The 12,403-nt window shown below is 40.2% G+C and overlaps 1 protein-coding gene across 1 annotated transcript in view; it reads left to right on the top strand.

The window, feature by feature from the left end:
* ipo4 (importin 4) overlaps nucleotides 1-12,403 on the top strand; it is a 57,399-nt gene that overhangs the window by 44,058 nt on the left and 938 nt on the right. The window contains exons 22-29 of the mRNA XM_060921427.1: nucleotides 176-281; nucleotides 443-636; nucleotides 6,531-6,578; nucleotides 8,287-8,412; nucleotides 8,501-8,727; nucleotides 8,817-8,949; nucleotides 10,875-10,979; nucleotides 12,326-12,395. Of these exons, the coding sequence (XP_060777410.1) occupies nucleotides 176-281; nucleotides 443-636; nucleotides 6,531-6,578; nucleotides 8,287-8,412; nucleotides 8,501-8,727; nucleotides 8,817-8,949; nucleotides 10,875-10,979; nucleotides 12,326-12,395 (1,009 nt within the window). The remainder of the gene's footprint in view (nucleotides 1-175; nucleotides 282-442; nucleotides 637-6,530; nucleotides 6,579-8,286; nucleotides 8,413-8,500; nucleotides 8,728-8,816; nucleotides 8,950-10,874; nucleotides 10,980-12,325; nucleotides 12,396-12,403) is intronic.

The raw sequence follows: 12,403 nt of genomic DNA on the forward strand, positions 1-12,403 counted from the left end.
CAGAATGTTCCTCAAACCACTCTGCATTAATGTGTATAACTTGTGGCACTCGTGTCAATGACATTTTAAAGTACAGCTTTTCTATTAAATTGTTTATCACTGTAGCATTGTGTGTGTACCTAGTGGCTGTTTCATAATGTGGCCCAAGTAAATGGTGTGTGTGTGTGTGTCTCAGTTTCCACATGAGAATGTGAGGAGATCAGCCTTTGGTGCGCTGGGCCAGTTCTGTCGAGCTCAGCATAAAGTGTGGCAGGAAAATCCTACTGAAGCTAATCATCAGGGTATACCTCAGTTCATATCCCTCTCTCATCTTACTCTTTTCAGCACTGTTATTTACACCTCCTGCCCCTTTTAATTGCTCTTTATTTGAATCTGCCCTTCATTTCTTCCTTTGAATCAACCTTCTGACTGATGGAAATGTTTTTTTTTTTTTTTTTTGTAGCATTACATAAACTGCTTGACGTAGTGATGCCTTGCTTCCTGGAAGCAGTAAAGCATGAGCGTGAGCGACAAGTAGTCATGGGAGTTTTGGAGGCCATGAACGGCGTCATCAAATCATGCAAGTGGGAGGCATTGCAGACACCACATAGATTGGCTGAGGTCAGCCATGCCATTCAAGATGTTCTGAAGAAGAAGGTAAGAATAACCAGTTTGCCTTATGAACTTATCTAATGTTTTATTTTCCTATTTTGCAATTAAGTCAGTATCCTCTGATTTTGATTAGAAGGTTTTTGGGTTTTTTTTGCATTTAGGGGGGCACTTGAAATCGGATTTAAAAAAAAAGTGGCATTTCTTTATTCAAAGAAATTCAGTGTACAATATTTGTATTTTCACAAATATTCAGATGTTTAAAATCCCACATTCTGACTGACTAATCCTCTGACTAACTTTTTTTTTTTTTTTGCCTGCGTTACACTACTCAGATACGTGCCTGTGCCATTACTGACTATTGATACCTGAGCAAATGACCATCACAAAGTTGACCATCTCATCTCATTATCTCTAGCCGCTTTATCCTTCTACAGGGTCGCAGGCAAGCTGGAGCCTATCCCAGCTGACTACGGGCGAAAGGCGGGGTACACCCTGGACAAGTCGCCAGGTCATCACAGGGCTGACACATAGAGACAGACAACCATTCACACTCACATTCACACCTACGGTCAATTTAGAGTCACCAGTTAACCTAACCTGCATGTCTTTGGACTGTGGGGGAAACCGGAGCACCCGGAGGAAACCCACGCGGACACGGGGAGAACGTGCAAACTCCACACAGAAAGGCCCTCGCCGGCCCCGGGGCTCGAACCCAGGACCTTCTTGCTGTGAGGCGACAGCGCTAACCACTACACCACCGTGCCGCCCACAAAGTTGACCATTTCCTTCAAATAGTCTGGAAGATTCCAGAAATTAATAATGGCTTTTAGATGCTTCTGATTGGCCAATTGCCATAATTGAGTTAATTAGTAGTGGACATGACCTGTATTTAAAGGCCTTTTTATCCTTGATACCATGGGGGAAAACTCAGCCAAGACCTCAAAAAAAAAATTGTGGGCCTGTACAAACAATAGACTTTTGTTGAATAGAGACAGCATCTTTTCAGGAAGGAGGCACAGATTAACTCCCAGGGATTAATGAACCTTGTTCTAAAAGATTCAGGACAACAAAGGAACTGATGAGCTGGAAATATCAGGTAACTGTACATCCCCAATTAAGATTTCTATATCACCATGGCCTGAAAGGCTGTTGTGCAAGGTAGAAGCCCTCCTTTTGAAGGTGTATTCACTGGTCAGAAGAAACAAAAAAATTGAACTGTTTGTCCATTATAACCACCACTATGTATGGATGAAAATGTGTGAGGCTTTTAGCCCAAAGAACACCATCCCAACTGTGAAGCATGAGGGTGGCAGTATTATGTTGTGAGGATGTTTTGCTGAGAAAGGGACTGGGGAACTTCAGAAAATAGGGAAGAAGTCATGAGGAAGGAAGATTATCTAGAAATACTGATGCAGCACCACAAGATATGAGCAAGAAAGCTAAAACGTGATCACAACTGCATGGATTAAAGTTTTCTGTCGCTACGACGGATTTCCGTCAACTGGGAGTGCTAAAGGTCAATAATGAGAGTGATGCAGATCCGAGGAAAAAAAAGGGAAGGGGGGGGTAGGCCCATAGGTCTGACACCGATGTGATTTAGAACTTCACCAAGCTGCTGTGATTGCCTGTTGTTGAACCCTTTCTTGTGCTATGTTTGAGTATATGTAAAGGAATAAGTTGTTGCGCTAGATAGGCCTAAATAAATAAATACAGCCTACACTACTGTCTAGTCCCGGGGAGGCTCGGCGTAGGCAGCGAGCCGCGGTGCTCGGCTTGAGTTTCATTTCTATCGGCGGCTCCAGCCCAACTTTGCATGGTCGTAACTCGGCCAGGGGAGGTCCCAGCCTCTCCAAACTTGGCAGCCAGCGACCTCTGCCCTCTCCCCAATGAACCAGTGCTGCCAGGGCGGGCCAGCCCTGCGCCTCGGGACGCAATTCACCCCGAGGCGAGCCGCGGCGCTCCGCATCAGTTTCCTTTTAACGGCGGCTCCACTGATGAAACAATCTGGCTGTCCTACTACTAGGCAACTACTTGCCTACTACTAATACTAGGCCTATTGTAGTAGTAGTAGTAGTAGTAATAATGATAATTGCCTATTGAAAGGCGATCAGGTGAAAAACCTAAACAGCCCTGTTGAAGCCGCAGCAAGATCTATGCTATTAAGCCTTTTGTAGGTTAAACAGGCTTCGGCAGACAATGTTCTGGAAAGGCTATTTTTTTTTTCTTTGGTTTGATTAGCCTACGATTTAATCTTTAAACATTATGGTTTCAGCAGTTCGCTTAAACATTGGAGGCTGCAGAGTCGGGCTGCAAGATTTCCCGACACTTGTTTAAGATGCCAAACTTCATAGTAAGGAGAAAATAATTCCACAGTATTTAGTGCCTCGTCAGTCTCAAAAATTAATAGTGAAGGACCAACGCAAATTAAGTCCCAAAAAACATCTCGTAGGCCTATATTTTACATTTTCAAAAAAGTCCGGAATTGGAAGTCGGTCAGTGGAGTGTAATGAAGTGTCTCATTCACTAAGCACAAAAGGTCGGAAAACAGTGGAGAAAACAGCTATTGCTTAAATAGGCTACTAATGTTTTACATTAGTAATTTAATGTATGTGACAAATTCATTGATTAAATAGATAAAGAAGCAAATACTCCAAAGCTCAAAATTCAGGAAAGTGGCTCCGGTGTTGCAAGTGCAGAAGAACAGTTATTTGAAAGTTAACCTAATGAATTTGTGCGTGCACGTGCGATTTCATGAAGAACCGGGACAATTGGCATTCGGTGAAAGATTCACACCTATAACTCATTATATTCACGCGTGCCTTCTCGCCCACTGTTGCTTCGTTTTCCCGATTTACACAAGTGTCTGAAGATGGAGTTTTCAGAAATCTCCACTCTGCCCCGAGTTTGCAAAAGTAGCTGATTTCAGTGACTGAAACCTCCGTATAGGTGTGAATGAGAGGTGCAACCGAATAAATAAATATGCGTCTTTTTTATCCGGCTACATGTAGGCTATCACTGCGCAAAGCCTCTAATGTTGAAATAGTAGGAATATTTGTTAAAATAATAGTAGGCTAATTGGTAAAATGGCCCAAGGGATGTGATGGGGGGATGGCCGTTTTATAAGGGGAATGATTTGAGATTTTTATTTCAGAAGGGGGATGCCTCCCCCCACATCCCCCCCTCGACTCAAGTACATGCGTATAAGGCCATATTTCACCGGACATAGGCCCTTCGATTTCCATCACTAGAGCGCGTCAAATTACTTTCGGTTTTGCCAGCATGGACGCGCTTCTTTTAAATGAAGGCACAGATGTGTCAGACATTGACAAAACGGTAAAGAATAAGTGGAGATGGGCTTGGCAAAATGAAATGGGCAATAATGGCAAGCTCCTGCTGCTGTGCCAAGGAAAAAGAAACAAAAACAGGCATCAGGTGTTGCCAAACTAGATGCTTTTGGCTTCACTGCGAAGAAGCAGAAAAAGTGAACTTTCACTTTACTTTTCTTGTTTCCTGGCTTTATTTCAACAGATTTTCTTATTTTTCTTTCTGTTCCACCCTTTTGAAAGCATGGTTCAAGTTCGACTGCACTTGCACTTTTCTCTTAACCACTGCTGTGCATTACTAAAGTATTGTTGAAATAAATTTGCACTTTGCGCTGAAAACCTGATGTTTCATCATGAATAGCCAGTAATGACAATGGTCAAGTCTTGCCTTAGCTTTAGTCATTGTTAAAATTATGTAAATGTACTATAAGTAGGGGCCTAGAGGATAATGGACAACACGGCGTTTAAAATTTGACGCATCGATGACATGGTAGGGGCCAATGACATGGAGCTTTTTTTTTTTTTTGCTTTAATCCATGCAACCGCATCTTTCAGCAGGACCATGATCTGAAGCATACCTCTCAAAGTTCTAACAAAATGGTTTACATATACAACCCCGATTCCAAAAAAGTTGGGACAAAGTACAAATTGTAAATAAAAACGGAATGCAATGATTTGGAAGTTTCAAAATTCCATATTTTATTCAGAATAGAACATAGATGACATATGAAATGTTTAAACTGAGAAAATGTATCATTTAAAGAGAAAAATTAGGTGATTTTAAATTTCATGCCAACAACACATCTCAAAGTTGGGACAAGGCCATGTTTACCACTGTGAGACATCCCCTTTTCTCTTTACAACAGTCTAAACGTCTGGGGACTGAGGAGACAAGTTGCTCAAATTTAGGGATAGGAATGTTAACCCATTCTTGTCTAATGTAGGATTCTAGTTGCTCAACTGTCTTAGGTCTTTTTTGTCGTATCTTCCGTTTTATGATGCGCCAAATGTTTTCTATGGGTGAAAGATCTGGACTGCAGGCTGGCCAGTTCAGTACCCGGACCCTTCTTCTACGCAGCCATGATGCTGTAATTGATGCAGTATGTGGTTTGGCATTGTCATGTTGGAAAATGCAAGGTCTTCCCTGAAAGAGACGTCGTCTGGATGGGAGCATATGTTGCTCTAGAACCTGGATATACCTTTCAGCATTGATGGTGTCTTTCCAGATGTGTAAGCTGCCCATGCCACACGCACTAATGCAACCCCATACCATCAGAGATGCAGGCTTATGAACTGAGCGCTGATAACTTGGGTTGTCCTTCTCCTCTTTAGTCCGAATGACACAGCGTCCCTGATTTCCAGAAAGAACTTCAAATTTTGATTTGTCTGACCACAGAACAGTTTTCCACTTTGCCACAGTCCATTTTAAATGAGCCTCGGCCCAGAGAAGATGTCTGCGCTTCTGGATCATGTTTAGATACGGCTTCTTCTTTGAACTATAGAGTTTTAGCTGGCGACGGCGGATGGCACGGTGAATTGTGTTCACAGATAATGTTCTCTGGAAATATTCCTGAGCCCATTTTGTGATTTCCAATACAGAAGCATGCCTGTATGTGATGCAGTGCCGTCTAAGGGCCCGAAGATCACGGGCACCCAGTATGATTTTCCGGCCTTGACCCTTACGCACAGAGATTCTTCCAGATTCTCTGAATCTTTTGATGATGATGTGCACTGTAGATGATGAGATGTTCAAACTCTTTGGAATTTTACACTGTCGAACTCCTTTCTGATATTGCTCCACTATTTGTCGGTGCAGAATTAGGGGGATTGGTGATCCTCTTCCCATCTTTACTTCTGAGAGCCGCTGCCACTCCAAGATGCTCTTTTTATACCCAGTCATGTTAATGACCTATTGCCAATTGACCTAATGAGTTGCAATTTGGTCCTCCAGCTGTTCCTTTTTTGTACCTTTAATTTTTCCAGCTTCTTATTGCCCCTGTCCCAACTTTTTTGAGATGTGTTGCTGACATGAAATTTCAAAATGTCTCACTTTCGACATGTGATATGTTGTCTATGTTCTATTGTGAATACAGTATCAGTTTTTGAGATTTGTAAATTATTGCATTCTGTTTTTATTTACAATTTGTACTTTGTCCCAACTTTTTTGGAATTGGGGTTGTAACAAAGTATTGGAGTGGCTATCAAAAAGCCATGAATTGAATCCCATAGAAAATTGGTGGACTGAATAAAATGAATCAAACTGCTTGAACAAGGAGGCCCACAAACCCACCTGTCAACAGTTCTGTCAAGAAGAATGACCAAAAATCCTGGGAAAAATTTGTGAGGTGCTTCTGGAAGGCGACCCTGAGGATCAGATACAAATTTGGCAATGGCATTAAATACTAACAGTGTATGTAAACCTTTTGTCATATTTTAATAATGAGCCTAATTATTTGAATAGCTGTTTGAATTATGTTGTAAAATATTTGTCCTAAGGAAGTCCATATAAGGTCTGAGGTGTAGTTGGTTACTTAATCATTCACATATATTTTAGATTTGTAAATGTGTTTAATGCAATGCATTTATTTCATCAGTCAGCCTCCTTGTTTTTCACAGACTGTTTGTCAAGATGGTGGAGGGGATGAGGGAGATGATGAAGAACAGGTTCTTATTTGCTTTCTATTAGACTCTTGCACCACTCAACATATCTATATGTTAGCAGTATAGTGGTGCTTGAAAGTTTGTGAACCCTTTAGAATTTTCTAGATTTCTGCATAAATATGACCTAAAACATCAAATTTTCACACAAGTCCTAAAAGTAGATAAAGAGAACCCAGTTAAACAAATGAGGCAAAAATATTTTACTTCGTTGTTCATTTATTGAGGAAAATGATCCAATATTACATATCTGTGAGTGCCAAAAGTATGTGAACATCTAAGATTGGCAGTTAATTTGAAAGTGAAATTAGGCAGGTATTTTCAATCAATGGGATGACAATCAGGTGTGAGTAGGCACCCTGTTTTATTTAAAGAACAGGGATCTATCAAAGTCTGATCTTCACAACACATGTTTGTGGAAGTGTATCATGGCACGAACAAAGGAGATTTCAGAGGACCTCAGAAAAAGCGTTGTTGATGCTCATCAGGCTGGAAAAGGTTACAAAACCATCTCTAAAAAGTTAGGACTCCACCAATCCACAGTCAGACAGATTGTGTACAAATGGAGGAAATTCAAGACCATTGTTACCCTCCCCAGGAGTGGTCAATCAACAAAGATCACTCCAAGAGCAAGGCATGTAATAGTCGGTGAGGTCACAAATGACCCCAGGATACATTCTAAGCAACTGAAGGCCTCGCTCACATTGGACTCATTAACATTAGCCACCATCAGGAGAACATTGAACAACAATGGTGTGTATGGCAGGGTTGCAAGGAGAAAGCCATTGCTCTCCAAAAAGAACATTGCTGCTTGTCTGCAGTTTGCTAAAGATCACGTGGACAAGCCAGAAGGCTATTGGACAAATATTTTGTGGAGGGATGAGACCAAAATAGAACTTTTTGGTTTAAATGAGAAGCGTTATGTTCGGAGAAAGGAAAACATTGCATTCCAGCATAAGAACCTTATCCCATCTGTGAAACATGGTGGTGGTAATATCATGGTTTGGGCCTGTTTTTGCTGCGTCTGGGCTAGGACAGCTTGCCATCATTGATGGAACAATGAATTATACCAGCGAATTCTAAAGGAAAATGTCAGGACATCTGTCCATGAACTGGACCTCAAGAGAAGGTGGGTCATGCAGCAAGACAATGGCCCTAAGCGCACAAGTCATTCTACCAAAGAATGGTTAAAGAAGAATAAAGTTAATGTTTTGGAATGGCCAAGTCAAAGTCCTGACCTTAATCCAATTGAAATGTTGTGGAAGGACCTGAAGCGAGCAGTTCATGTGAGGAAACCCACCAACATCCCAGAGTTGAAGCTGTTCTGTACGGAGGAATGGGCTAAAATTCCTCCAAGCCGGTGTGCAGGACTGATCAACAGTTACTGGAAACGTTTAGTTGCAGTTATTGCTGCACAAGGGGGATTACACCAGATACTGAAAGCAAATATTCACATACTTTTGCCACTCACAGATGTATAATATTGCATCATTTTCCTCAATAAATAAATGACCAAGTATAATATTTTTGTCTCAACTGGGTTCTCATTATCTACTTTTAGGACTTGTGTGAAAATCTGATTGTTTTAGATCATAATTATGCAGAAATGTAGAAAATTCTAAAGGGTTCACAAACTTTCAAGCACCACTGTAAATCAGGATTGCCCAGTTGCTTTGAGGTCAGAGATATCTGAGGTTTTAATTGTGTGTATTAGGCAGAGTATGATGCTATGCTGCAGGAGTTTGCTGGGGAGGGAATTCCTGTCCTGGCTTCAGCTGTACCAGCAGAAACCTTTTATTCTCACCTCAATGACCTACTGCCCCTCATTATGAACAAAGCTGTGAGTCTTGCCTTCCTTTTCCTTTATGAAAAAGTTCACCAGTAATCTGCATTCTTTAGAGCATAACTCTCTTCCTCTGGCATTGCAGAAGTCTTCCTGCACTGTAGCAGACCGTTCCTTCTCTGTGGGCACACTTGGTGAGACACTGCACTCCCTGGTTGGTGTGTCTGGAGGAAGGGCTGTTGCAGGAAAGTTGTCCAATCGGTTGCTGCCTCTGCTCGTGGGTGGTGTTAAAGACAGTGATGCAGAGGTGCGCAATAACAGTGTGTTTGGCTTGGGGGCTTTAGCACAGGCTGCTGGACCAATTATCTCCTCGTATCCTTGATCATGTACGGTATATATTTTTTACATTTGAAAAATCAGTTTTGGTTCTGTTACTGGTTTTCCTCAGCATTTTCATGCAGCGATTACCCAATGATGCTGTCTCTCTTCTCTAACCTGCTGGTCAGAGAGTCTGACAGGAGAGTGATTGATAATCTGTGTGCTGCACTTTGCCGGATGATCATGAGCCATACCGAGGGAGTGCCACTAGAGCAGGTATTGGAGTATGGCATGTTGGCCAGATTAAAAAACAAACAAAAAAAACCATCTTGGTTCTTTGTGATGCCATGCACATTAAAAATGACTTCCCCTTTAAACTTGCGTTATTTCTTAATTAATGTCTTATTCAATTACGTTTTTGGTTTTAGTAACCTTATATCATGAATTGTATTGGCAACTAATTGCAATTAAATATTATACTTATCGGCCTATTTGGTTTTTAGCCATGTTGAATTTAGTTTGTTTGATCCATGGCGGGTGTCACTTATCCATGTGGTCTTCACAAGAATTGTGCAAGACTTCAAAATGTGAAGTGTCAGCCAGGTGTCAGTGCCGCCATTTTCAAAACTGTTTTCCAAACTAAATATTGCACAAAAACTAGTTTAAATGATGATTCCTGCATACTTTTTTTCAAAGTTTCCTGATTTGCTATCAAAACAAACAAAACTTCCGTCTTGATTACATCAGTATTCGAAAGAGGGCGCGTGCATCTTTTGACAACGTTGGCAGATGTTGGTCACTTTGACTTCCGCTGTAAGTCCTATGAATCTTGTTTTTGGCCATTGCTTTGACATATGGACTGATGTATTACATAGCATATTTCAAATACTCATAACTTGCTATAGCAGTGACAAAATAGCTGTCAAAAATGCATTCCTATATTTAATAAAATGAGAGAGAATTTTGACAATAAAAAATTTGCCTTCAGTTCTCTTTTAAAGATGTACATTATATTGCATTTGCCTTTTGTGTGTTGAAGCAAAACAAATAATATAGGGAAAAGTCTGCAGTGCATTTAAAGGTGGGATATGGGCTTTCTAATATTTTATTTAAATAGTTCAGTTCAATATCCACTGACATGGTCGTGAAAACTACGTCCGGTAATCGATAAGGGTCACTAATCTGTAGGTCGTTTATTTTAGACATGTATCTAGTTATCTGTTCATTAGAAAAATGAGCCGTGTAGTCCGTCGGTTGAAATTTATCCATTTTGTGCACGAGTGCAGCAATATTCAGCTGTGTTTTTTACCGACAAGATGGCGGCTGTTTACATTCCGGTCACGTGACTGCAAGAGGTCTATACAGCAGAATTAACTGCTGGATCTAGCTTGAAGCATATGTGCTCGAGTACAGCTAGCTTGCATCATATTACGTAATGAATCAATGTTGCGGGTCTATAAAGTAGATATGTATTGATTTCACCCAGTTCACAACTAGATTCACAATATTGGGTTCACAATTCGATTTTCATGATATTTTTGAAATAAATTAAGAAAATCTTACCAAAAAACTGCAGTATCTTCCATTTTTTTTTAACCAACTTGAAGATTCCTTTTGTTAAATCAAAAACGCTTTTTGTAAATTTTTTAAAACCAATTTACCCACATTTTGTAAAATGGAATACAATATAATACTATGTCAGCTGGTAGTCAGCCTTGGGGTCAATTCCAAACCCAACTCTTGACATTATTCTTCAACTCAATCTGTCGTCACCCCATTTTAATATATTGTTGATTATACTCATATTTGTTGTATAAATTAGATTTACTGCTTTGCAAATCCACTCTTGTATGCCATCTGATCTTCCCCGAAGTTCTTGAAACATGGTACTCTAGTACTAATGGGTTTGAAATGGGCTTGTTTAACTTGAACAAAATGTCCATTTTTGCATGCGATGATTGATTTTGCCTTTTGGCCATTCAAATAGCTGTTGTGCCGAATGCAAATAAAACATCACAACACAACAATGTGACCTCATTTTAATGCAAAAAGAATGGGAGATGAATAGGATAAAAGCAATGATCTGCTCAAAGTACACATGGTGGCTTTTGTTTACAAAGATGGTTCTTGGAATGAAATCAGATTACTGAAACTTGCTGAAGATTTGTATCTTGAGTTGAAATTACTCCTCCATTCTCTAGGTGCTTCCTGCACTTGTGGATCGTCTCCCTCTGAAGGAAGACCTTGAGGAGAATAAGACTGTCTACAATTGCCTGGCTTTTCTCTACTCCCATAATCCAGCACTGGTAATGGCCTCTTCAGTGTTCTAGCCTATGAGCCTATTTTCTCCTGTAGTGCTGTTTCAGCAGAGGGGAACTGTCGGGGCCTTCTAATCTAGGCCCTCAGAGAAGGTCCAAACATACCAGCATTTCAAATGTTGTATTCAATTTCTTTCATCGTTTCATTATAATTATTCTCTTCTAATTTGGCTTTATTTTCTATAAAATTTGCTTCAGAAATGAAAGGGTTACTATCCTGAAAACATTAAAATGGTTATCCGATGAGGTTTTTTTTTTTTTTTTTTGGAGAAGGGTTTAGAGCTGGCTCACACATTGGTGAGGACTTCATTGCCAGGACAGAAGGCAATGGCAGTGTATGTTTATGGAGGAAGTGACAGATGGATTAATCAGGTTTTGATTTATAGTGGGAGGGACCAAAAAGTTATTGCCCTAAGCCTTCTCGAAGGCTAATGTGAGCTTAACCATGAGGTGGTGCCATCAGCGCTTCAGTGATGTAACCTTCCAGGCAGTGTAGCGTTAATCAGTGGTGTTAACAAATGCTAAGAAAGCAGTCAAGTCAGGGCTATCAAGAGCAAGTAGCACAGGCTAATGACCGTGAAGCTAGGATTCCTGTCTCCAGACTCCATGCGCATGTAGCAATGTTGTCATTTAATAATAATAATAATAATAATAATTATTATTATTTTTATTTATTTATTTTGGGAGAACGTCCCCAAATTCCTCTGTTGTAATGTTAATTTGTTGGGTTCTGTTAATGGTTCCATTATTGTTTCTGATGGGGCATTAATGTATGTGTGTGTGTGAGAGATTTTTAAACCCCCCCCCCCACACACACACACGTGTATTATGATGATTTTATTTTTTGATGCAAGAATGTTTTTGACACACTATACTTGTATTAGATCAAAGATGTAAATTAGCATTGTAAAATTCTATGTGTAATATTGAGTGTTTATCTGAGTGGGAGCTAATTGGTGTATTATGTTGTAGGGATGCCAGAATTCTTTCCCCTGTCCTTGTGTTGATGGCCCAATCATTGTTTTCCAGAATAAATGCTGACAGATCAACTCTTTGCCTCCTCTGCATCATCACGCAGAGACTTTGTTATTATTAGAGTAACTCACTGGTTACTCTCTGAATACTTTGGTATTCATTTCTCTGTGTAATTTACTTGGTTACTTTTAAAATTAACATCAACTATGCACAACAGAGTTGCCTGCTGCTAATTCCTTGCAAAATCCTTTGCTCCCTGTCTGGCTAAGTTTTGGCTGAACTGAAGTCCCAGCTTTTATAGTAATGGTTCACCACTGTGTTTCAATATCATGATCTCTTGTGTGATTTTATTACTGTAGGTTGTTAGCTATATGAAGCCAATCATGTGTGTTACAGCACAAGTAATGGGAACAAAGGATATTGATGCAGGTGAGGAT

Source organism: Neoarius graeffei, chromosome 5 (genome assembly GCF_027579695.1).
Source record: "Neoarius graeffei isolate fNeoGra1 chromosome 5, fNeoGra1.pri, whole genome shotgun sequence".
NCBI classification, from domain to species: Eukaryota; Metazoa; Chordata; class Actinopteri; order Siluriformes; family Ariidae; genus Neoarius; species Neoarius graeffei.